The 26,721-nt window shown below is 38.8% G+C and overlaps 2 protein-coding genes and 1 long non-coding RNA gene across 4 annotated transcripts; 2 read left to right on the top strand and 1 right to left on the bottom strand.

Annotated features, from left to right (window-relative positions):
• The first annotated feature begins 3,237 nt into the window (after positions 1-3,237).
• LOC308409677 lies at positions 3,238-13,924 on the top strand. The gene is made up of 2 exons (XR_013974051.1): positions 3,238-3,373; positions 13,116-13,924. It is a non-coding gene; the product is annotated as an uncharacterized lncRNA (long non-coding RNA).
• A 1,385-nt stretch (positions 13,925-15,309) lies between these two features.
• Positions 15,310-19,786, bottom strand: trim13 (tripartite motif containing 13). Of its 2 annotated transcripts, none has more exons than XM_080902594.1 (2): positions 18,991-19,786; positions 15,310-18,297 (listed from the first exon to the last, which is right to left on the bottom strand). In XM_080902594.1, exon 2 carries the CDS (start codon positions 18,289-18,291, stop codon positions 17,083-17,085), a length of 1,209 nt encoding a protein of 402 aa, XP_080758720.1. In that variant the 5' UTR covers positions 18,292-18,297; positions 18,991-19,786; the 3' UTR covers positions 15,310-17,082. The 2 variants fall into 2 exon arrangements, with proteins under 2 accessions (XP_080758720.1, XP_080758721.1); XM_080902595.1 differs by lacking the exon at positions 18,991-19,786 and adding an exon at positions 18,427-18,968.
• Positions 19,787-19,931: 145 nt separating this feature from the next.
• On the top strand, positions 19,932-26,660 carry spryd7b (SPRY domain containing 7b). Its single transcript, XM_080902596.1, has 5 exons — positions 19,932-20,089; positions 21,062-21,178; positions 21,592-21,758; positions 25,012-25,114; positions 26,113-26,660. Exons 1-5 carry the CDS (start codon positions 19,984-19,986, stop codon positions 26,208-26,210), a joined length of 591 nt encoding a protein of 196 aa, XP_080758722.1. The 5' UTR covers positions 19,932-19,983; the 3' UTR covers positions 26,211-26,660.
• Positions 26,661-26,721: the final 61 nt, after the last annotated feature.

The following is a 26,721-nucleotide window of genomic DNA, read 5'->3' as shown; positions in this document are numbered from 1 at the left end:
TCTCCTTAAAAGTACTGTTTAGTCTCGAGTCTAGGATGAGGTGATATTTCTTTGATTTTACAGTGTGAATGGATCAGACTGTAATTAAAAATTACGATTATCCAAATTACACCGATACAGTGGGAGAAGGGAAAAAAAGAAGAATTAATTTCACAACCTGCTCTGTTGTGTTGGTTGATTTAATCCAGCAGGCAGCAATGTGCCACAGAGAGCTGACAATGTGCGTACACTCTCCGATCTGCAAACACCTAATGCTCCTGAGCGACGTTAAATCGCCTGCAGTTGCCCAAAGTTGACAGAAATGCTGCAAACTTTGTGTTTTCTGTGCTACATAGGTGTTTATTCCTGATTTAATACCACCCTTGACCCTCACTCACCCCTTTTGGGTGCTATTAATGTGCTTTTTTTGTCTTTTGGGTTTTTTTTTTTTTAAAATAAAGAACGATATATTCAGTCTGTTACTACTGCCTATTTCCCCACCTTTTCATATCACGCAGCCCCAAGTCTGGTGGTGGTGGTTTTGGGGGTGGGCCTGTTTTTGAAGCACATGAATCAAGTGAAAGAACCAAAATAATGTGTAAAAACCCCTCACTGAGTGGGTAGCGGTTGAGTGTAAAAGCCAACCATGCACACGAGTCATCTAAACTGAAATCAAATTATGCTGAACTAAAATTACCCCAGCGTAGCAACTTTGCAGCCAGGTTTGCCTGCAGTAGTCAAACACCATGATACGTGACACTGTGGCTCTTGTTCGGCGCGTCTACCAGAGGACAAGGGAGAGCTCCACTCTGTCTCAACCCTCAAATGAAGAGATGCATTATGATGTGGATTTCATTTAGGCCTGCAAAAAAAAGGGGGAAAGAAAAAAAAGAAAAAAAAAGCTGCCGTAGATAACGGAGCAGTCTGAGTAGCATGGCTCATTTGTGTAGTGACATGTGACTTGTGTTTTCGTGAGTCATAAGGATCTCCTGCCTAATGGAAGGCAGTGTGTGCTCATGTGACGGTGACACAATGCAGGATGAACTGTATAGTGTTCACCAGAGCTCAGCTTGGCTACTGTTTTGGCACTGCTAATAGAGACCCATGAGGGTCTTGTTAATTTTTATCCTAGTGAAACCAAACAAACCACAGTGTCGGTCACTTTAGGGTTTGGGCGATGATGATTACGCTTTTTTGTTTGTTTGTACACTAAGGATCAAAGCTGGAAGCACTGCAGAAATGCATGCATGCACTCGTGTGTATGTTTGTGTGTGTGTGTTTGTAATGTCTATGAGTACTGCATCCTATTCTTCCCATGGTCATAGTGGTGTTTTTGCTGGCTCATCCCTGCCTCTCCACATGCCTGTTTAACAACACAGAGCTCCTCCTTACTGGCTTCCTGTCCAAACCAGTTTATCTGTAAACAAGTGTGTTTTTTTCCTCTCCACCCTATTGTCCACACTACACCAGAATGCATACACAATGGGCGCCCTCTCTCTCCTGGTCTGCTTTTGTACTCAAAAAGTAAAAGGCATTATGTTTTTACTACAATATACTGCAATGTAAAGAAATTATGTGCTTCCTGAAATGCTCTAAAGACATATTAAGTATTTAAAGGTCATTAGCACGAGTCAAAATGACTTAAGGCACAGTTAAAAACTAATAGCCGTTGCCGCTAATTCTTTTTTCCAGTGGAACCAACTGCTCACATAGCAGGTGAATGCTATGTGTTGTTATTATGTGTGCATTGGGATGAAATGGCTGTCTCTGTTTATCTTGCCTGAGGTACACTATGCTACAGTAGATGTGATAACAGTGGGGTTATTGTAGTAGAGCCCAACCCGTACGTGCTTTGGCTACCGCATGTATACTACAATGGTACGTGAAGTTATAGAGTGTTGCCAATCTAATCCTAAATTGAGAGAAAACGGTAATCCCATTACTTACTTATAGAAGGTGTTATTTTAACAGAAATGTCCAAGCCCACTTTAAAAGGCGTAGAAATAAATCAGTGAAAAGTTCAAAAGAAAAAAGTGTAGCCTCGCTAAAAAGGAAAGTTAATTAAAATTAGGCACAGCAATATGATGTCACAGCAATTTAAGATAAGAAAGCAATGTTTGAACTGTGGAAAATAAAACAAAGCCAACCTCAGAGTGTGATTGAAAAGAGTTAGGAAGGAGGACTTTAACTGCTGTCTGAGCCTGTGTTACCTTACTCAGTCAGTGCTTTTCTTTTTTGCTCATTGTTACATTAACATTATTTGGTTTGCATCTCCATAGCCTCGGGACTGTTACTTGTTGACCTATAACACAGATGTTAGACTTCTGTCTACAGTATGCTTAATTTGGCTATTCTTGTCTTTGATAGGTCTGTCACTCCAAGGCAAGCATTTTAGTGCTAACGGCAGATAACCACACCATCCTATAAATGACTAACCGAATTTGAATAGACATTCATAGTGCTTATATGAAAGATGGTAAGAGAAGCATGGGAGAAGAGAAGTAGAGAAGTATTTCAAATTCTTATGCATCCGTAGGAAGATGCTTTTACATGCTTTGCATGGGATCGATCCTCCTATATACAATATTCTATGGCAAGTATAATTAGAAAGATTGCTTATACACTGGCAAAAGCCTTAAGAAGAAATAATCAGTGAGTTGGAAAAGAGCAAACTATTGTAACCCCAAGCATAAGTGCAACATCCTTGCTATTTTGTTGTGGGTCACTATGGACTGAATTTGCTCAGTGTAGCCAGTACAAATGGATATAGTTGCAGGTGTAAATAACTGTAGCTCTCAGTAAATGTTTATTCCTGTACAATCGTGCCTGGTAGGACACATTATGCGTGTATTTCTAACGATATAGATTTTATTCTATGAATATAGGCCAGCTTGTATTCTGTTGATTTTTTTTTACACACAGTCTTTTATTCCCACTTTTACTATGTATTTAGACAGACTGCAATGTTTTGTAAATAGTGCGCAGTCTCTACTAAGAGTATTCGTGTCATATCAGAAATCCTCGTATGAACTAGTTTGAACGAAAAGGGTTTCCCGTTAGTTGCTGCCGTAAAAGACACTGCGAGGCCTTGAAGAGTTAATTTGTTGATCGCTGCGGTGGGCTGCGAGATCATTCGAGAGTGCATTTTCAGCAGCCAATCAGCAGGCAGACTCGACACCGTATTTAGCCAATAGGGCGAATGGAAGGCTCTATCGAATTTGAATGAGACAAGTCTTTCGGCGCCATTTTCGAGTGAACAGCGATTGCCTCGACAGCTGCGGGTAGAGGATGCTGCGAATGTAGAAAGCTGTTCCGAGACGGGGGGGGAGAGAAACCAAGCGCTCAAAAACTGCGCTTTTAGAGAAGGAGTCGTGTTATTTCAACGGAAACACAGGTAATTGTAGCCTCAAAATATTTAAATTGATTTAACTGGAGTGCACGAACGGACTTAAGGCGAGGAGTACGTGGAAAAAAGACCGCGGAGGGGAGACGTTAGCCATTTGGCCAGCTTTGTCAGCTTGTACTTCTTTAGCAGCTAGCCTACTAGCTTAGCGTGCTAGCACGTAGAGAGGGATATCTGACTTTGCTGCACTGTAACGGTGAAAAAAAAACGAGAGCGGGTCGTTTTAGTCAGGAGATGAGGAGGAATTATTTGGGTGAAAAAAGACTTGATGGGAAATTATACCACACTGAAGACGCGCTTCAATCGATTGTTATTAATCAAAGTGAAACTATAATGGACTATTTATTTTGCACTGGAGCTCAGTTTTGAGCGGGAGGTGTAAAAGCTGCCAAGCTGGAACAGAGGCGAACTGCATTCGGCAGTGTCAACAAATGCACACGGCACCTACGCTGGCTTAGGAGGGAAAAAAAACCCGAAAGGAGACCGGAACAGACACAGTGCTTTTTGTAGGAACTTAATTTGACCAAGCTTTTTAAGTTAAGACAGGCGTTTTTTCCGAGCTGCTAAACTGCATGTGTGATGTTGGAAGTGTTTTGTGGATCGTTAGACAAAAAACACCTGGTAAGTTTATTATTATATCCCTGTATGACCTATATCCCTGTAATGCCCGCAATAATAATGACGGAGTTTTGTTTTATTTCCCTATCTCTGTCATGAAGTGGCTACTAGAGTTTTTTTTCTGTTTGTTTGTTTCTGGCCGTTACTAGTGACAGGTTGTGTTATAATGCAACTCCGATGACTAAAAATATGACTTTATCTTATCTAGAGTTGAGTACTTGCTTTAAATTTGTGCCTGTCAATATATTCTAATGCCTTAGATTAATGTAAGATGATCCGTGTGGCTCTTAGCCAAGGGACAACAATCATAACTCGCGACATGATGTTTCTACTTTAATAGCTGTGTTAAAGGTTTGACGAATGGCTGTCACAGCCACTAACGAAGCAATAAAGTTGAGGTAAGGTTAGATTTACAAAATAAAAACGAGGAATTGGTAGTTGTGGTGATTCCCGTGGCATGCTGTAATGTTAGGGTATTCGGTTCATTGTAGTTTGATGTAAAAGACTTGGAGCCACTGCTCGCTGCCTCCCTTTGCCCCTTCCTTTCTGCTCTTACTAGCGTCGCAGCAGTTTCTGTGTGCCATGGACCCTGATTTAATTCAAATAGAGTGAACCGGGGAGGGGAAACTGCGTGGTCTAACCTCTAACGAGTGACCGAAAAAATGGGCCCAATCATGACGGGTAGGGGCTATTTTGTGACCTTTTTTCAGTATTATATTTATTTAGTTTTTAAAAACGAACAGGACTACTCGAGAAATAAAGCATATTGAAGGAAAAGAGAGGCTCCATATAATTGCGCGTCTGAACCCGCCCTTCTACTTCCTTCCAAGTCGAGATCGGTTTAATATGTTACATAATGTGAGGCCTTCGTATCTTTTGCAGTGTAGCCTTTATTCATACAACTACGTATTCACATTAGTAAACCGGTGATCTTGCTTAAGTTTATTTGGAAAAAAAAACTCTTTCAGATGAGGGATCTACAGAGTGTAGGCACCCCTTTCCATTTTTCTTGAAATGCATATTTTTTTCTAGGGCCATGTCTTACTAATAGCATTTTCCCTGGATTTTTATTTTGTCACACATATTCTGCAGCAGTAAGTAAAGAATTGTTTTAGGTTTGCATGACTTTGAATGAAAATGTAACTAAATGGTTGGAAACAACAAAGTTGTCTTCTGTGGAATTGCATATTACACCCATAGTATGATAATTATTGTAGAAGTGGGGCAGCATTTTTAAATGATTATTAATTTATTTATTTTTATAGTGAAACTTCTAAACCAAGATTTTGTATATTTTTAAGGGTAATTGGGTTGTGGAAATGAGGGAAAGCCCTTTCAAAGAGACATCAGAGCAAAGAAGTGAAGGAGGAGAAAATTACTGTACAGCATCATCTGGTGTGTCAGGCTTACAAGAATAGTAGAATTTGTGGGATTATGAAACTCTTTGAATAGTACGACTTAAAATGTGACAGGCATGTGATCACCCGTGTTGGGAATAATGCAGTACCAGGTAGTGTACGAAAAACTGGAACTCTATATTTAAACCAAGTTCCCATTTCATTCTACTGTAACTGCCAGTTTGAAATTACAGGTTTTAAAAATGTTTCATTGATAATTAAACCATATGTTACTCCTACAGTGTCAAAAAGGCTAATTGGGTCACTACACTTGAGCAGAATTAAAGAATGGGTGTAAAGTAGAGCTTGGACAATGTAGGCATTTAGACACCTAATTGTAAATATTTAATGGGATTCTTAACATTTGTCTATCTGCTTATTTCGTACTAAAAGTTAAAACTGTCAGCCTGTCGTGGTGTCAGTTTAGCCAGAGAGGCAGTAAGTTTTTAAGCTATTTAGTCAAATGTTTGTAATACTTTAGGTGGATGAGGGTATTGCTGAGTACTTGGTTGTTAAAGTGTAATTATAAAACAAAGTCACACTGAAAATGTTTTGTTTCAAAAATCGAAAAGTGATAGTGATTATAAATGACACTTTGTTTCAGTGTAGATTATTATGAAGTGTTTACAATATCTAATTTTGTCTAGTTTAGTTGAAGTGGGCTTTAATGTTACTATATTAGCTGCAGCATGAGTAGTTATTTGTGATATTAGTATTGAAGGGGGAAAGTGAGAAATTGCACCTCTAATGTCTAGAAGAGAGCAGGCAGCACCTTGTCAAAGTGAAATTTTATGATCAAAATATAGTATCAAAGTAATATTTGGACTCTTGCTTGCTGGTAACTAGGTTTTAAAATGTTTCTAATGTGCTCATATAGGTAAAGTGGGTGTAAATATTTACCTCATTCTTTTTCATTTTAGAGTTACAATGCAGCATTATTCTACCACCCCTCACAATCCCTTAAAAAAATATTAATGCAGTGCCTTCAGTTGATCTCTATTAAAAGCTACAGGTTTATGTTTCCTCCGTTCTGTGGTATTTGCCTTTTCACACTCTTTGCAGAGCACCGATGTGCTGTTTCAGACATTCTGTGACTCATCATTCTTCAGACCCCTCTGGCAAAATAGGCTCCCACCCCCCATTTCCTGATAAACTGTGACTCTCTACTTGTACTTGCTCACATGTGCTGTAGCCAGACTGCAGAGAACCCCCACCCTTCTCTCTCTCTTTTTTTTTTTTTTTTTTTTTTTCTTTCTTGCAGTGCAAAGTTGATAGTATTCAAATTTGCTGTGATAGGGACAGCTTTCGATCTTTCTTTTTTTCTTTCTTTCTCTCTTTTTTTTTTTTTTTTTTTTTTTTTTTTTTTTTTTTTAAACACTTACTCGAGGAGTTGGCCTTGGCTTCAGCTCTGCACCATTAAATAGAAGCTGTCAAATGGTCAGTCACTTTTCTGGAACAGTTTTAAGCACTGGTCATTCTAGTTAAGCCTCAAGCTTAGATGTGATCTTTTGAGAATGTGTGCTGATTTGCATGATGATTTTTCTCTTTCTCTCTCGCTCTCTCTCTCTCTCTCTCTTCCATCCTCCAAAGCATATAGTTTAAGGCTGATGGTACTAGTTACAGCTGCTAATTGCCTTGCCACATCTTTAAATACTGCCCTTCTATTGGCTTTATTATTATTTTCTAAAAATGTATTTTTGCGTACACTAAGTGCTATAGTGCATATAGCCTTACATTTCTTTAACTAAAAAGTTGTAAGGTTAAGCAGTGTAAGGATTAATTAATCTGACTTTTTTTTAAAAATTGTCAGTTTTATGTATAATTGTTATCGTTTCATCACATTTTTTTTGTAAATCTGTTCAGTGGGGAAGTGCACTTTTGAGGTCATCCTAAAGTACGGTCATGTGTCTCGAACACTGAAGTGATTAGGCTGGTCTGTGTTCAGAATATTAGTCATTTTAAATGGTCCGGTACAGCTCTCTAAAACATGTATCTTTAAAATATATATATATATATATATACATTTATTTATTTTAAGTGAAGTTGTGCCTCAGACAGCACGTTTAGAAAGGTATCAGCTGTTACAATGCTAGGGAATAATCTACTTGATGATTACATTTTAGATTTTAGGTAAGTAATATGATAACCTGCTGCAGCACCACCAGTAAGATTAAACATGGCAAGAGTCTACCTCCTGGTTAGACACATGGTGTTTTCATTGGTGTTTTTCTGTGGCACAAACTTTTTTTTTTCTGTTTTTTTTTTCTGTTTTTTTTTTCCCCACACAAGGGTTATAGAGTATCTCACGGTATTAACTAGTATGCCGTCAGATTGAAAAGATTTAATTATCCAAAAATATTCAAGGCATTTTTATGTTATTATTTTTATTTTATTGCTCTAACACAAATTACACCTCACCCACTACCCCCAGTAAGGGGATGTGTTTGTGTTCACATAGACCAGATATTTTCATACAGTGTGACAAACAGTGTCTTATTTAGTTAATGTTAAGTTTTAAAACTATTTTGGTTTATTTCCAACAGTAATATAAACCCATGTAATTTTGGGTTTACTGCTTTATCTTGTGTCGATTCACTGGTGTGTAACTGTCACTCTAGCTGTAAGCAGATAAGTCGAGCCTAATAAGGAACCTGGTGAAAACGACAATCATTCTTGTAATGTTTTGGGGTTTTTTGTTTTTGTTTTTTTAACAGACTTAAAACACACAATAATCATAATACACTGTTTGTGTATTTATTTTTTTTATTTGTGTTGTTTAAAGTCAGCCAACTGTAGCAAAACTTTACATTTTTTAAAAGCCTTATTTTTGGCAGATAAGACTTTTGCTTGTGTTGTGTGCTTAACTTTTTATTTTTTTTAAACACTGAACTAGGACAAGTTACTAAATTTCACCTAGACATTTGTGCTTTAATAAGTAAAACAACAAAAACAAGTATAGTCTGTTTGTGTAATTGCTGCATGAGTGTATGGGTGTGTGATTCAACTCTCTCTCACTTTGCCTTTCCTTCCTCTTTTTGCCCCTCTTGCATATGTAAGCATGCACATTCAACATACATGCTTACTTAGATCCTAATTTCAGTCTTACTCATCGATCTGTAAGTACTGCTTGAGTGTAATGAAAAAACTTCAAGCAGCCATTTTAAAGGTTGTGGTAGTTGGGATTTTTCTTTCATTTTTTTAGTATTATTTTTTTTCAGGGTAGTTGGAGCCCAAGGTTTTCTTAACTAACCTCATGCTGTTGGTCAACTATAAATCGGGTTCTCAGGTCGAACTTTTGATATTGCATCACAGTTTACAGCATTGTCTGCATCCTGTTTATGGCTGCTCTGTCTTTTGCGACAGGAGGAGCAAACTTGAGAGAGTTCAAGTATAGGAGTAAAAAACTGGAGAGACCAGAAATGTATTTGGGTAGTACTTAGTGGTACTCAGTTGAATTACTGTTTATATTGTAGTTCAGGTACAGCAGTTGTTTGGATTAAATATTTCACCACACATTGTGGACGTACTTGTATATTTAGATGACAGACACTGCTGTTTGGCATGGGGGAGTCTTACAGTGTGGTCCGTACTTTCTCTGGAAGTGGTTAAAAATGGCTTTAACTATAAAAAAAAACACTTAAAAAAATAAATGAATGGAACAATGAGTCAAATTAAGCTTTGCATATTAGTTGATTGTTGTTTGCACCAAATTAGTTTGTTTGAAAAAATATTGCTGGAGCTTCTAGGGAATCCCAGTCACTGCTTTACATGTGTGAGTGGCCATGCAAATGTAACTGGCTTTTCTTGAATTAACACATACTGTCATTACAGTGCTTTTTTTTTTTTTTTTTTTTTTTTTTTTTTCTAGAAAGGAACAAAGCAGTTCTTTATTGGTCGCATCCTTGGACTACTGTGAACAGTAAAACTATTCATCACCTTCTGAGTTGCTCTTAAACAGCTCTTAAAGGTAATCTGCCTCTTTTTTTTTTTTCTTTTTTTTTTCTTTTTTTTTAAATTATTTTTTTTTTCTTCCCCCCATGACAGTTGATACCTTTGTTATTTTGTGGACTGATCTATTTTGTGTGGAGATGATGAAAAGATCTCATGCTGTGTAAATATTGCCCAGTAGTTGGTGAAACATTTCATCATTAATTGTAAAGCTGTGGCACAGTGAACACAGTATATTTTTACCCTGTGCAGTTGTCTTGCCATATGCAGAACAACAATGATTTGGCTAGGCTAATCCCTGATGTTTATCTGGCTTACATGCTACATGAAACGGATTTGTAATTGGGTAAGGATATAGCTTGCTTGTAAAATGGAGAAGAAAATGTCTTAGTGTGGTTCCATGCACTGTAACTCTGGGATGGCCAAATAGTTTTAATCAGTGATATTTTTGCAAAGATGGATGGATGTGATTGCTGTTCCCTGTTTTTTCGCAGTTGATGATTTCAATGCGGATCTCCCTTTACTTTGTGCTTATACTTGCAGAATACTCTGTAAAACAGACCAGAAGAGGCTAACCCAGACCACTTGATCTGGGGAGGTGATGGGTTGTCATGTCCATGTCCCTTTTGCCCTACTGGGTGTAGGAGGTTACTTGACCTTTCAACCTTGGGGTCAGGTGACTCTTTAAGGTCATTGTATGGGTAGCAAGTGTCTGTAGGAATGGGTTAAAAAGGCTGAGCAGAGAAGATGACATGTCCGGGCATGCTTCCTTTAAAGGAGAGAGAGAAAAATAGGGAGAGGTTGGAGTCAGTGATGTGAACAGTTCCACCTGGACTTGGAAAGAAATGATCAGCTTATAAGGAAATTGCACAACTTACCTGGTTTGTTTCTTTGTGTGCTTTTTGTTAAGTATTTTAGGTTTGTTTGATTGCAACTTCAGTGTAGATCAGGCTGTTCTGCAAAAAAAATGGTGTGTACAAACTAAATATGAGATGAGAAAATTATACATGATTATTCTGCAGGAAAGTAGATCCACTGTAACAATAGTGGGCTGTCATTGTTTTTATAACTAGCAAAACCTTTTTGTAAATCAGTGAATTTATTTTTCTCACAAATTTATTTATTTTTTATGATTTTAAAAACAATGTCTGATGTCATTTCTCACCTGCAGCTTTGCAGAGCACACTCATGTCTTCTGTCAATTTTTTTTATTTTATTTTATTTGAATGGCTATTGCAAGTTATTCCGTTTACAAAGCTTAAAAACGGCAAATCCCTGTGATCGGGAAGTAAGTGTGTGTAGCATTTCTGTTTGAAGACTAGTGTCTAATTTTTGTTGCACTCCTAACAGGCAGTGTGGACTTTATTAGCCTAGGACTAAAACAAGAATTTGCCCCACAAATCTGGCAATTGCACAGTCCTGGTTTGTAGTTTTAAATTAACAGCAGCTTCAAATGTCTTAAAACTCTGTTTTCTTGGTAACAATCTTATTTTTATTCTTTTTTTTTTTTTTTTGTCATTTAGGTGCAAAATTTTTTTTAGGTATGCATGATATCAACTGTAAAATTAGAATTGAGGAAGTGTTTAATTTCATACTGACTTGGCTTGTACTATGTTTTTTTTTTTTGTTTTTTTTTTTTTTGTTTTTGTTTTTTTTCCCATGTGTTTTTTTTAATGTTAGGCAATAAGGGACATTATCTGTGAATTACAGGCTAGACTTCTACTTATAAACTGGGTAAGTAGAAGAGGAAAGTGGAAAGGGGGCAAAAAAAAATACACCACACTAAGTGGTCTTCACTGTTTTTCCACCCACCTGCCACTCTCAGGTAGGTCTGGCTGAGTTGTGCTGTTGCACCTGTGTTGACTACATTGGGTTATGCAATTGGGCTGTAATCATGAATGCCTCTCATTAATAAAGGTGTTTAATTTGCCTGAAGTCAGAATCACGCGATATCCTTTAGATATCAGAAACTTTGCGGTAATGGCACAGGAGGTAAAATCAACATTTCTTTGCAGGCTGGTATAACAAGTTTTAGTTTGCCAGTCATCATAGTTCAAGTTGCATCTGTTTAACACTTTATTGAGAAATACAACATGTTTGGGGATTTTTAAAGTCAAATTCAAATTAAAGACTTTTGTCTGTTACAGTATAACAGATGAAAGCAGTGCCTTTGTGCCACTATTGTTGTTATCCCTACTCACACCTTCATTATCACATGAAGAAAAATGTTTGTGGCTTTTCTTTTCTTTTTAGTCTTTCATGTGAACTAGACTGGAGTTTGTGTGAGAAAGAAAACAACTGCCGAACTTATCAGTGTCTTTTTGGAGAGGAAGTATGCAAGAGACTATCAGATTCAGGCTATCATGTCCATTTCAGACTAAGGTCATAATTACAGGTCCATTGAGACCTCTAGTGGTAACAATTGTTGGCCTAAATCTCCCATGGGATTATTATCGGGATAATGTTTGTTTTAACACCTTCTACATGTTTTAAGATTTAAATGTTTTGTTGACATTTACTACAGCAGCCTAAAACTTTTTACATCAAGGGTGGCACATTCTTCAGTTGAAATAACTGGAAGATATTTTATTTGCTGAGCTGTTGTGGGCAAATTGCTGCTTTTTTTTTTTTTTTTTTTTGCATTTTCATTTTCATTTGCATTTGCTTTCATCTACATTTCAGATGACCTATTGTGTGCTGGCTCCTGAAAAGGCAAAATATCTGTTAGTATTCATGTGAATTTTATATTTGTGGTCTCTCCATATGACCCCTTTTCTTTGTTTGAATTTTAATTTTTTAAAGTAAGCTATTATTCTTATTCTTTTGATTTTTCCCAATTTTAAGATGAATTTTAAACCTAAGTTATTTTCAGTAGTTTCTATGGAGCATGAACAGTGAACTGCACTATATGCTAGCTTTACACTTGGATGTTTGAACATCTGCCAGTAGCACTAATGGGAGTGGAATGAAAATGCAACAATAGTTTGCAAGTTTACATTAGGGAGAAATGATTTCTGACTTTTAGAAAAGTGCCTTGTCAAATAGTTTTACACTGCTGACATAAATCAGTCCATGCCTTATTTGCAAGGGTGTAAATAAATAGTCATTTAATTTTGACTCCTACTTGTGTTTTTTAATAAAAGTAGATTGCAAAATCTTTAAACTTCAGATGTAACACTATAAGTACATTACGAAGTCTGTGGACATTGGTGCTCCTATAAGCTGCTTGGCTCAAAGTTGAGGGGAATCCTAATTGTAGAGCATACAATAATATTTCTGTATTTTAAATGTGGCAACAGTTTGGGGAATACGTCTTCTAGTTTCAACAGTGCTTCATGCATTGAGCAATATCTATAAAGAAATATATTTCCAAGTTTTGTGTGGAAGAACTCCACTGGCCTACACACAGCTCTGACCTCAATCCCTTTGAACAGCTTGTGGATGAACTGGAGGCCGACAGCTAGCCAAGGGTCCAGGCCTTATCATCCAGCATCATTGTCCGACCTTACATTGTGGTTAACTGGTGCAAATCTTGGCAGCCAGGCTTTGAAATTGTGATAAGTGATTTCCTGGAAGAGTGCAGCAGCTTAGTAATGCCCATACATTTTTGAGATGAGGCTTTCAACAAACGCAAGAGTGTGAAGCTCTCCTGTCCACATACTTTTCAGCACAAAGAACACTTTAATACTTAATGTTAATATTTTGAGAATGACTTCTGTATTATATTAAACCTTTTCTCTCTCTTTTTCTTTTTGTTTTGTGTGTTTCAGATGCCGAGTCTCCATGGCCACTTTAGGAGAAGACTGGAAACTTCAATCTGATTCTGGTGATCACCTGAATGTCTTTAGGTGGTTTAAATAATAGGTAATGGCTCTGTATCCATCCGTAAACATGTGCTAAGGATTAGAAGGCCAGAAGATGAAGACAGCGCAAATAACACAGAAGCAGAGACTGTTTTGAATGGAAGGACCGCAGCAGCAGTTCTGGTGATGTTGTAGCAGCACGGAATGGTTTGTGGGTTATACTGAGATGCAGGCCATACTGTGCTGCCGCACTAAAGCCTGAATATACTACATAGCTATTATCTCACAGTCTCTCCACCAAACATACTGTTGCAGTGAAAGCTTGAGGTAACAGGTAACGTACTGTCACTTTTGCATAAAACAGTAGTCTTTACTGACTTGAATTAATTTCTCATAGCCTTTCTTCTCCCTCCCCCCAGCTGTGATGAGAAAGTTGTTTGGGCTTCCCCATTCTCATTTTCTGGTCGCCTTACTGTAGCAGCACGTAAATATTGGAGTTAACACTCTAGCTGAAGTCTCCAGTATTGATCGTACTGCTGAAGCAAAGCGGGCCACTCACAATCACAGCAACTAACCACCACTGAGTGTACTCAGACCACTCAGGTGGTGGCAAACAGAGGCTGGCCTTTAGAAATGTTTACAGGTACAGGTTGACTCACTGATTCTTACTTAATGTCTATTCCATATTGTATTGACATGTAAAATATGTATACTACATTTTATTACACTTCACTATTATGTGTAAACCTTTTGAGAATAAAAACGTTTTAATTCTGTTTTGTCTCTGCAGTGTGTTTTCAAGTTGTTATGCTAAACTTTTGTCGGTGTGGTGTGTTTAGTAGTCTTTAGTTTAAGGGACAGGAAAGGCGTTTGTGTTCCTGATAGCGGAAACTATTAACGAGGCTTTAAGAAGCGCCGCCGTCCTTGGAGAAGAAATGCTCACAATGGCCTGCGTGGCCTTTCTGCAGCGCTGCTGGGATATTTGGGCCTATTCAGCAAAGCGCAGTGACAGATTTGCTTCGGATTCAAATCGTTACAATCATGCTTGGATTGTCGCCCAAACACCAGGAGTGCTTCTGAAAAATCAAGATGAATTCACTGTCTGTAGTGTGTTTAAAAAATTAAATAAACAAAAAGAAAAAGAAAATACGGTTTTAATACAATTTGGGCTCAGTTTATTCGATAGTTTTTTTTTGTTTTTTTTTTAATAACTTGCTTATAGCGGTCAGAATTTACCTTATATTCTTTTGCATTATAACTGCCTTTATATTTTTAATCTATAGCGATATATTTTGTGCACTAAATCTGCAGTTGTGCTCGGGCGGCGGGCTAAGCCCTCCATTTTAAGTCCTGCCAGGATGATGCTGACGATGATCCAGATTCAGACTCTCATAAATAAAAAGCGTTTAACTTCGATTTACAGGCCTTTGGTATAGGATCGTTTAAGCTGGTTAATATCTGTATTCTTTCAAAACATCACGTAGGCTTTATGTGAATGTATAAATTAGAAAAGATTAATAGAGAAGTTGAGTGCGTTGTTACACTCCTCTGTAAAGTTATACATACCGGACCTTTCCGTTTTTTTTAAAGTTTGTATGAAACACAAACTAAGTGCTTGCATTTTCTTTCTTTTTTCCTTGGGAACAGTGAATTCTGTCTAGTCCAATATTTCCCCTTTTACTGACGAAACGCAGCTGCAGCAGTTTCCTTCCATTTGGCCTTATGCGCCTTTTGTTGTTATTATTATTATTATTAAAAGTTCAGAAAATCACGTATTTATGAAACTAAGAGAAAAATTGAATTGGTGCATTTAACAAGGGTGATATTTATGAATTTTTAATAAAAGTTTCAGGGGTTTTATTATCCCTGATTTATTTCTTTGCAAGAACTTTTGAGTTTTACGAAATTATACAAACAATATAACCCTCCTACTTGTATATACACATTAAGCATATTTTATACCATTCATACGGATTTACTAAATTATCTATAATATCTTAATCTTTAATATTGCCAAGACTATACGGTGGACATAAAACAGCTGTGTGTGTGTGTGTGTGTGTGTGTGTATTGACAGGGTAGGTGGGAAAGGGGAAAAATGTTACTTATAATTTTGGAAATATTTATATCTTGTCTTTCTAAATGCTATGATTTAAATGCTCAGTGTTGCATTTAAATTCCATTATTTTGCGCATTGGAAAAGCAACAGACTCCGCACACATCAAAATGTGGAAGCAGCGATAATCGATGTGCAGTCTGAAATTCCCTATAGTGACTTAGAATTGTTTATATATGCATTTTTATCACTGCTGGTATTTTTAAAAAATGCATATTTACCTGCTTATACCTTTCGACGCATTTTATTACCTTTGCCTACATTAATATACGGCTGTACATTAGTTCCCATATCCACCCCCACACCAAGAGAAATTGGTTCCTGGGTAAAATTTGTACCCGCTAATGAGAAAAATAATGGGAAAACTCATTATTCAATAAACAGCAATTTAAAAAAAATTACAATGGGGTTTAAAAACGTCCCAGAGTGCTGGAAATGCTCCAGAAATGTGATATTTGCTACACTGAAAAGATTATTCACAAATTATTTGAGTATTTAGTGACCGCCGATTGTCCAGATGAGAGCTTGGAGTTTTTTATTCTCACTTTTGGTATAAAGCGGCTGACCGTGCGCTGTCTTTATGGCCGTGTTAAAAAGTCAGTTATACAGCCGCCCAGTAGTTTTGTTTCATTTTTATCTAGTTAACATTTAACAGGCTGTGTTTATATTTGCGTGAGATTAAAATTAAATATTAATAGAGACTCCTACTTTTATACCCATGCTTTATTTGCCTGGCAACAGAAAGCTATATATATGTACATGCGTGCCATGACGTAGATCCTGAATTATGGTCAGTGCTGACATCACTGATTCGCTTTGTGGCGTGATCTTATGGAGTCTCCCTCTCCAAAATGCATATAGGGAATACATAAACAACAGGATAACTGATCTTTAGTCACAATCCACTGTCCTTTTACTCTGATCCATTAAAAAAAAAGAAAAAAAGCCAAGTATCTGATTTGAGTTAACCCAGATTAATTCAATTTAACCACGTGTTTTGAGTTTTAGGCCTCAAAGTTACTTTCATTTCTATTCAGACGCACAGCAGAAAACCAGAGAATATACACACTTCTATTAATTACCCACTCTGCAGGATTGACTTCACTGTCTGGACACAGTCATGCAATGAATGAGTCGCATAACAACAACAAAAAATAGTATGCACGACTGCCTGCAGATCTATGCTCTGACAGAGACCTATAAGGATGTAAGGTTTCATCCACACACGTCAACGAGCGCTGTGATCACCGGGAGCTGCGGTGTCTGCAGCCTGCTGAATTTTTCACACGGGCCCTGTTATGTAACGCTTATAACCTTGAAGAGGCTGCAGCATCACTATGGCGCAGAAGCCTCTGTGGGAGAGAGGCCGTGGATCACACTGCATTCTTTCATTACGCACTTGCTTACTTCATCGAATTGCATTTACATGTATACATTTGGAAAAAGCAGCCCGTTCTGAGCTGTCGCATTAAATAAAAACAGAGTTGACTCAAAATTCTCAGATTTATTTGTGAAAATCACGTTGAACAAATATGAAATGATTTTTTTTCTTTTTTAGGAAAAAAAAAAAGGAATCGATTGCACATGGGAAAAAAAGTGAATTGGTGTTTACTTGATGAAAAGACTATAACCTCAGAGGATTAAGGGTTGATTCGTTTGATTCTATGGCTTCATCGAGGTTGCAGCTTGTTCAATAAGGCAAAAAACAAACAAACAAAAACAACTAATGTAAACAATTAGATGTTTTAAAGTACTCGCTAGAGTTTTACATCTCACTTGTCATGTGTAAATTATCTGACAGCTGTGAGTTAACGCTATCTAGTTAGTGGGTAATTTATAACTGTCAATAAAGCGGGCAGTAGAGTCGATTAACTGCATGATATATTTCTGACCTGCATCAACCACATCTATGTAAATGTCCTTGATTTCCTGGAGGCACGCACCGGTATGTGCAAAGAGAGAGAAAAGTGCAGCGAGAAGTGATTCAGCCTCCCTGGTCACATACGCTGTGAAGGTGTGCGGCAGCAGCAGAGACAGCACCACCGAGCTGATAAGTGTGAGGATAAGAATGCTGATCCATCTGGGCACTGCCATGCGTTTGTTCCCTATTCGGTAGGAGCCACTCTCGTGGGGGACCGACATCCTGTCCACTTCCCTGAGCCTCAATGAATCCCAGTTTTTAACGTCGAAATTACGCACAAGGGGACCGACGTCCATGTCTTTCCGAGACGGCAGTGGAGTATTGTTAAGCAGCTTTAACTTGTCCCGGAACTCTTGCATCTGCTGCAGAAAGCACAGGGTGTCGGAAACGCTCCCGAAAGACCCAGCGATGCTGAGCGCGCGTTTCTGCTCCTCCAGCGCTGCGCTCAGCTTGCTGATCTCCGGGTCGTATGCTTGCATCACCACCAGCTTTAGTGTTTCGAAGTCGGACAGGATCTCATTCTTTTTGCATTCAAGGGCACTGATGAGTTTCTCGAAATAGTTTTTTACCTTCTCTGCGTCCTTACTGACCGACAGAAGCGCCCTTTTCTTACTGGCTTGTAGTGTATCCAGGCAGGACAGGTAATCTGCGCTACGCCAGTTCTTCACCCCGCAAAGCAGCTCATCAAACGCCTTCTTTTCCCGTTCATACGCATCCTCCAAGGAGCAGAACTTGTGCCCTTCGTGGTCATTCGTCGCTGCGCAAAATCCACATATTAATTTCAAGTCGGTGGCGCAAAATATGTTAAGAGGCTGACCGGAGTGTTGTTTACATGCAGACATTTTGGGTATAACCTTTATTTTGCTGAACTTCTCAACTATCCCGCGCAGAGAGTAGTTGATCTGCAGGCTGTTTGCGCCGTTGTGGGGGGTCTCTTTGCGGCAGGTGGGGCATTTGAAAGGTGTCCTAAAAGCTGTACCTCGATTCCCCTCCAAGAGTCCCTCCAAGCATTTCTTGCAAAAGCTGTGTGAGCACAGCAAGACCCGCGGGTCCTCGAACAGACCGCAGCAGATTGGGCATGTAAGTTCCTCTTCTAGCTGCTCCATTGCACCCTGCAAACACATCATCCAGGCGTCAAATCGATACTCAATTTAGAAAACAAATGAAAAAACAAACCAACAACAAAACAAAAACCCAACAGCAAAAAAAGGACACGATAAAACGCACTACACAATACGCACCCACTAAGGGATGCCTCCCCATAAGGCAGAAGATGCAATATTTGAACACGAAAAACAATGATGCAGCATCGCAAAGGATACAGATTTGGCTGTCACGTTCCAAATGTGTGTGGAATATCCCCATCCCGAAAGTGAAACCGACTCGGATCCCTGTACGCGCGTAAAAGCTTGGATTGAGCTCTGCCAAAAGCTCCGTTTGAGCAATTTGGGTCATGCAACATCCTGATTTTTGATGTATCTCAGTTGCCAGTTGGCGTTGTAAGAAACTTTTAAAAAGAGAGAGAGAGATCTCTGCAGGTTGGATGCGAATCAGAATAATCAGTAACTTTATAGTTAACAGTAAATCATTATCTCCTAGCTGTGTATTGCAAAATAGGACGGTGGTTAGCTGAGCTGAGCTGAGCCCCTAAAATCCCCGTCGTCTAACCAATCCAGTGCGACAAATTATCGACAAACAGCGCTTGCGTTAGAGTCGATCCTGTTGGCAAGGTACTGAAGGAGGGCTGTGACAGATTTTGCAAGCGCATAGTAACATGCAACTACTGGACCAAAAGATTCACTCACCAGCTGCTGACTGCTGAGACGCACAGTGCAACGCAATCATGGCGCTTGTTGCTGTGCAGACTTCGCCCTTTTCCGGGTTTGGAGTTAACCATTTCAGTGGCGTGCCAAATATTTTCTGCAGCATAAAAACTCCTCTATAACAGCGCACTTATAATTCAAACTGCACATAAATCCATACCGAAATGAAAACTATTGGCGTTTTAAAGCGATTTGACAGGTTTCTCCTTGAAGATCGGGATGTTTACGTTTTTAGCCCTGCGGGTAATTTGCAGAGGATCCCTGCTTGTCTGTTGGGGGAGGGGCTGTTGCTATGCAAAACATTCCAGCGTGAAAAACTGTCAACTAGGTTTTAGTAGCAGCTTTGCCGTTGCACGTTTTTTTTTCCTGCAGTGGACTACTTCTGTCCCTCGTGTTGGCACTTGTCAATATATACCTGCAAACGATTTACACGCTAAGAGGCGCACGTGTGGACCCCATCTGTATTAGCTTATATATGTGTGTGTGTGTGTGTGTGTGTGTGTGTATATATATATTACAAACTACATTTAAATGCTTTGTTATTATGGAGCCTCAAGTTTGAACCTAAACTGAAAAAATATTAACTTAAAGTACATCAGGTGCACTGTGCTGGGCGAAATCAGCACATTAGTAGGCTATGTATCCACCATTAAACCTTTGATGTTTTCCCTCCAAAATTCACTCTCTCTTCGTTTCGGGTTATGTAACATCGATATCCAATAGTTACTTAGTCACGTGTAGAAATGTTGACCTTGATTTTCTTCCCTTGTTTCCATGCCATCAGGAGCAACTGCCTATCTTAGGCGCTGTGATTGGATACAGCAGGGGTAGCAGGGGCTTATGCTGCACCGCCCTCTGCCGCTGGGTGTCGCCGTTGCGCAGCGGGACCTCTTGACGCTTTGACGTCCAGCGCTCTTTGGTTTCTGGTCTAAGTTTGTTTCCGGATGTTCGGCTGGTGTCGTGGAAAAAATAATAATGGCTGCGATGTTTACGTGTTGTCTAGGCTGCTGCGGAGATGGCGGATCGGGGCATATTCCCCTCAAAGAAATGCCCACAGTTCAGTTAGATACTCATCACATGGGTAAGTGAAGTTTGCGTGTAATTCTTGCTGCTCATATAGGAGCAGTTTATGTCTACACACGCCCAGCTGCCTCTCTCCGTGTATGTGTGTGGCAAGGTGGTTTGCTACTTCCGCTGCTACTTCTAGCTCGCTAGCCGATAGCTGCTAGTAAATTTTTCTGCGCTGCTAGGCTAAGTGTTTCTGTGTGTTGCAGTGAGCTGCCCTAAAACGTTCATTTGGTAAACTTTCAACAGGGCTTTCAGTTGTTGCTAACCGCAGCTTGACATGACACAAGACAAAGACAGCAACAACTGACCGGACAGAAAATTGAACCTGAGCTCTTTTACAACTGTTCATGGATGGAAGCTGTCAGAATCCCCCTCTTTGCGCCCCAAAGAGAATTTAAGACACACTAAATTACTGTGATTTTAAGCAGAAAGCTGTATTTACTTTGTATCTTTGGACAGAACGGATTAATCAGCTCGTTTCAATGTTCACTGATAAATGGAGAAATATACACATTTGTCCATTTTTATCTTGGCCACAACATGTTTCCCACAACATTGTAAAGTATGACTTACTGCTTCCTGAAGATCTACTTAAGTAGACTTCACAACCGGCTGTGACAGTAGAAATCACGATACGTGTGCTTTTGTATTTGAGGGGAAAAAAAAACCATGTTCACCTGTCTCAGCCTCTGCACATTAAGATGGAAGAGAACTAGTAATTTTTAGAAGATACAATCATAATTTAAAAGTTATGATATTTTTTAAATGGTAGTTGTTACCGTAAAATTACATGCATGGCCTCGCCTGTATTCATCATAGGATTACAACTTAAAGGCTATTTTTATTAAAGTGGTGATGGTCTGGATCAGAATGATTACAATATTAATAATGTAAAAGTCTTTTCAGCTGTTTCACGGGTATCATGTGATCTAGAAAGTGCATATTATAAGTTGAAAGTAAAATCGAGCCTTGCTTTGTCTTGCAGGCACAGATGTTGTCATTGTAAAGAGCGGCCGAAGGATATGTGGAACCGGAGGCTGCCTGGCCAACGCTCCTTTGCACCAGAACAAAAGTTATTTTGAGTTTAAGATCCAGTCCACTGGTGAGCACTTGGTTTTTAAGCCTTTTAGTTATCGTCTTCTTTTCCTTCATGATTGCAATTTTCTGCGTTCCTGCTGGGAGTTATTGACACACTATTTTTAGATGCACACTGGTCTTGTGACTGCATGCTCACTGGTTCATGCTTACTTCTTCTTGCAATGACCATATTTGAAAGCACACATTATATTTTTGTACATGTAGTTTGTGGTAAAAGAGTGATTGAGATGACATTCTCAACAGTTTTAAAACAAACAATCGGATCTCAGTCCAGAAAAACATTGTAGTAAAGTTTGTAACATAGATTGGAGGTCATCAAATATCAGGATAGTTTGGAATACACGTTTTAAAATGAACATGTTATTGGTGTGTGTGCCCTTCACATCTTCGTACTTGAGTGGTGTGCTTTGTGTGTAGGTGTGTGGGGGGTAGGTGTGGCAACCCAGAAAGTGAATCTCAACCAAGTGCCTATGGGCAGAGACACAAACAGCCTAGTCCTGAGGCACGATGGCTCCATTTACCACAATAATGAAGAGAAGAATCGTCTACCCGCTAACAGCATTCCTCAGGAGGGGGATATTGTGGTAAGTCACAAAAATAATTGGGCTTAATTACGTATTTAATTTTGATGCCCTGATCTTTGAAATGTTTAAGTGTTATTAGTTGGGCTGTGAAGCTAAAAATGGAGAACTGTTTTTTGGGGAGAGGGTTTTCTCGGAATCTCGTGGAATCAATTAGAACTGGGGTGGGAACTAAAAACATTAACTTTTATCCTAAAGGCTGTTCCAGAGATAAAAATATCTTCTGTTGTAAGTACCGAAACGATTCATTGCAGAGAACATACTCTACACAGCTGCTGATCATCCCTTTTTTATTACATATTATTGGAATTGTTCACAAAACTGTCAGGACTCTGAAATAAGTTTTAAAAAGATACAAGTTTAATGAGTTCAGACTTGAGGTTGGAACAAATTGATTTTTTAAAAGCAGATTGATGGTGTAGAAATTCCAACCATGCTCTTTATAGGGCAATGTTTGGTTCTGCCACTACTAGACAGTTTTACCATAATTTAAACTTTGGTCACCGTGGAAACCCTTCAAGTCTGTTAGTAATTAAAGGTTCAAGGTTCTTTATATGTCACATGCATAGTTATACAAGTATAACACACAGTGAAATGTAACCTGACACGCTCTCGACATGTGCAAAAAGGGGGGGGGGGGAGATAGAGGAAGAACAATAAATATATATATATATATATATATATATATATACATACACATACACATTGGGTGAATGTGCAGTAGTAGCAGGAGGCAGGTGAATTCTGTACATTAATAAGAATGTAAAATAAATCAGTCAGATTTATTTTACAGAATAGACAATATAAACATATTTAAAATTAAAGGAATTTGAAATGTGTCTGGGTTTAGAGTGTCTGGAAGAGAGTCCTGTCTCAGTCAATTATAGATTATGTGAGTTTAGATGATGTGAGATGTGTGTGTTTAGGGCCCGGATGGCTTGGGGATAGAAGCTCCTCTTGAGTCTCTCTGTCCTTGCCTGGATGATGCAGAACCTTCTACCAGATTGCAGAAGTTGGAACAGTTTGTTGCCTGGATGGGACGGGTCCTTCAGTATCTGCGCTGCTCTAGTCCGGCATCTCCTGGTGTAGGTGTCCTGGAGCGGGGGGAGAGCAATCCTGCAGCAGCGTTCTGCTGTACGGACCACTCTCTGGAGAGCTTTTTAGTCCTTCACACAGCTGTTCCCGAACCACGATGTCATGTTCTGTGTGAGGATGCTCTCCACAGCGCCTGTATAGAAAATCCTGAGGATCTTTGGAGAGACCCTGAACTTCCTCAGTTGTCGTAGGTGATACAGAGTTTTTGGTCTGGACCTGAATGTGGGCAGCCCATGTCAGGTCTGAGGAGATGTGGACACCAAGATACTTGAAGGACTGCACCCTCTCCACTCCATTGATGATAATGGGCTTGTAGTCTCTGTGCTGACCCCTTCTTAATAGTAGTACGAGTGCACCAAAGTCACCTGCCTTAAAAGAAAGCAAGAAGCTATTTCTACAGATTAACTTGACATACTGGAACTACGTAAATGCAAAGGAAGAAACTTGTGCAAAGAGAATTATGAACTCTTTCCCCCATAAAGACATTTGATGACCTCCCCTGTACCCTTTAATGGCGATTTTTGACACCTCAGACACTCCTTTTGATTCTTTTCCCCATAAAGACACGGTTTGATGACCATTAGAGTAGTTTCCGTATTTTTCCAAGGATAGCTGCATAGGCTGAGACCACCCTCGTAATTTCTGATGTGAACCCAGTTATTTGGTTTTATAAGCAGGCCTAAACTTTGACAGAAACCACTCAGATCCCAGTAGACTTTTAGTAGGCTTTAAAGGGGTAAAGAGTAAATCTATAAGTGATTATCATTAATTTTATTATGACACAAAGTATTTTAATTTTCATCAAATTCAGATCAGTCACTCACTCTGCACTGTGTTTCAGATTTAGCTGTTTGAATCTTGTCTGACACACACGGAGCGATCCATCTCTGCAAATATTTTTGCTAGAGAAACCAACTTGTATGAAAGTTGTGATTGATCGCTGAGTTGCTATACTGAGATTGTTTGACGTGTGTGACTGTGAACGTGCTCACCATACACACAATTCAAGATGAGCTTATATTTTTCAAAAAGCAATAGGATTTATCAGATCCAGCATTTGATCTGTGGTGTTTGTTCTATCCTATATGATGGTATTCTGCAGCCCATGTGCGATGAGTCTGCACATTTAATATCCTTTATTTATATCAAATAATCATAAAGACAGATGCAGTCACAAAGTTAAAAAGAATATAAGTGCACGGCCTCTCTCAGGGACAGTAACCGGACAGCTCATTAGCAGTCGATGCTTTTCGACAGTTGTTTCTATGTAAGTAAGTTGAACTTTACACAGCTTGTAACTAACTAGCTTATAAGGTTGTGGTGGAGCACACATGTACGTTATCATCTGTTCTCTTTATCACTTCTTACTGGAACACTAGGCAGCTAAACAAACTGACATTGGCCCTCACTAGTGTTTCTTGAGTGATTCAGGCTACTTAGGCATACTTCTAAACTCTTAAGCCTTTGATTACAAAGGCTAAAATTTAATTTACGGGTTCAATCGGCTAAGTGCTGATGATTATTGCCTCTTTTCCGCTGATGCAGTGCAGTTTTGAGTCAGTTCTCGCTCGGCGCCTTTTGAGTACAAGCCCACATTTTGACAGGTTTGAAAACCAGCTGTGTGTGGAAGAAGTTGGGGTGATTTCTGTGGGAAGAATGTCATGAACACATTCAGTATGCGGGCTATAAATCATCTTTTTTGGGGGTAGCCCCTCCCATTGATGTCAGTGGTTTCAGCTTTGGGAGCAGCAGTTTTGTGCTACAGTGTTGGTGGGTTTGTTTGTTTTTGCTTTAAATGCGTAGAACCGGTTTTGTATTAGACACTAACACTGTGTTGGTGGCAGAGATTTAGCATGTCTTCATCAAAAAATGCTTTGGCATGTTTTTTAAATCCAACTTTGTCAGTCCCATTTTCATTTGCCATAAGAGGAGAAAGCAAAGAAGTCTGTGAGATGGGAACCTTAGTGTCTTGTATTGTCTTCTTGTCTTTGTTTATTTGATAAAAGTTCTGTTTAAAAGAGAAAAAAACAACTTTTCCTGCTTCTTTTAAAATATAGGAAAGATTTTAAACATGGCACAGATGTAAGCTGTGACCTCCCGAGATAAGATACTTCAACAAGAGTTTCATGCTTTTCTCAGCTTGTGTATTTGTGTTCCTCAGGGAATCACATATGACCACGTGGAGCTGAATTTATATCTGAACGGAAAGAACATGCATTGTCCTGCCTCAGGGATCCGAGGCACTGTATACCCTGTTGTTTATGGTAAGTTGATTTCATATGTTCACTAGTTACCAATGATTGCTAACTATATGATCATTGTTGCCTTACTTGAATATAACAAAAAAAAAAAATGTATGGATCTTTTTGTATTCGTTACAGCAGTTACAACTTGATTCCACTAGAGGGCTGTATTGCACATCTTTGCACAGCTGTTCTACAGACAGGCTGACAGTTTTAGTTGAATTGAGTTTAATAGAGTTTTTAATGTGAATATTTCGCCACACACAGGAAAGAGTGTTCTATTTGAACTGATCAAACACAGCTTTCATCGGAAGGCAGTGGCCTTGCCACGGAGAATCAAGACATGCATAATTTCGTCCAGTAAAAAGTTACTGCAATGATTTCAGTGACTTGATTCAGTTCTCCATCTGATGTGTGGAGCTTGTCCAGATAATCAGCTGGCGGTTTTATGTTGGACAGCACACATGTAAGATGTTTGCTCTTGACCTGAACTCTCTAACTAAAGCCGTGATCAGAATGCAATCGCAAGTGTCCCAAATTGCATTTAACATCCGGGGGGGTGTCATCACCTGGAACCTGATCACATCACCTTTAATTTGGACTGATTCCATGTGTACTTGTAAATCAGATCTTGGTGTAATATTGTGGCATAAACAGCCAAATCAGAATTAATTCGCTAGCATTTCCCGAGTGTCTGAGAGTTGTAGGTAAAAGTTGATGAAATCCGTTTCATTTATGCCCCCAATCCCAACCACTGTAATTCTGCATACGCAAACACATGTATAATGTGCTGTTTTCATCCCTGTGTTTGGTAACATTCTCAGACAACACACGTACACAGGCTCAGGTTGAGGTTTTGAGAGTTTATCTTATAAACAGAAGAAAACCTAAAGCTGTTTTCACAGAGTATATACTTTCAGGGTCTTTAAAGGTGAAATTCAACTATAGAAAAGTTAAGACGTGAACAAGAATACAGTGTCTGAACTTATGATTGATCGTGTCTTTATCTTCTGTTCTAGTGGATGACAGTGCCATCTTAGACTGCCAGTTTAATGACTTCTATCACACTCCTCCACAAGGATTTGAGAAGATCCTCTTTGAACAACAAATCTTCTAAAGGAGCACTTCGGCCTCAGCCCCTCTATATGTTGTCGCCCTCCTCTATATCTCTTAGCAACCTCTGTATCACTACAGTTTGACCTTAACTGGTAGTATCATTATGCGTGGCTTGGAGGCATCTTGTTTCGTTCCCCCTGTTTACTCTCTCTCTACTGCTGCTCTGGATTGACTTTAGAGTACCCATGAAGAAGTGGGGATTTCTCTTCCTTGTTCGACTACAATCGGCTGTCACAGTCCATGATGATGGAAAGCTGTAAAATCACAAACTTATGTAAATAATAATCGATCTGTATTAATTGAAAACCTTTCAGTTGCTGCTTTAATCCACAATACATGTGTGTAGATAACAGACAATGGATGTAATGGTATGTTCACTGTTTTTGAGGATGAGAAGCCATGTGTTATTGACATTGCTTTATATATATATATATATATATATATATATATATATATATATATATATATATATATATATATATATATATATATATATATATATATATATATAT

The sequence above is a fragment of the Rhamphochromis sp. 'chilingali' genome (assembly GCF_963969265.1).
Source record: "Rhamphochromis sp. 'chilingali' genome assembly, chromosome: 14".
In the NCBI taxonomy this organism is placed as follows: Eukaryota; Metazoa; Chordata; class Actinopteri; order Cichliformes; family Cichlidae; genus Rhamphochromis; species Rhamphochromis sp. 'chilingali'.
Note: the sequence above shows the minus strand (reverse complement) of the source record. Positions and strands in the feature narration are given on the sequence as shown.

Bases quoted from the DNA above. Each gene is read 5' to 3' on its own strand.
- spryd7b (XM_080902596.1), top strand. From the start codon at position 19,984: ATGGCTGCGATGTTTACGTGTTGTCTAGGCTGCTGCGGAGATGGCGGA. The intron at 20,090-21,061 runs GTAAGTGAAGTT...TTTGTCTTGCAG, and splicing joins GTTAGATACTCATCACATGG to GCACAGATGTTGTCATTGTA. The intron at 25,115-26,112 runs GTAAGTTGATTT...CTTCTGTTCTAG, and splicing joins TGTATACCCTGTTGTTTATG to TGGATGACAGTGCCATCTTA.
- trim13 (XM_080902594.1), bottom strand. From the start codon at position 18,291: ATGGAGCAGCTAGAAGAGGAACTTACATGCCCAATCTGCTGCGGTCTG.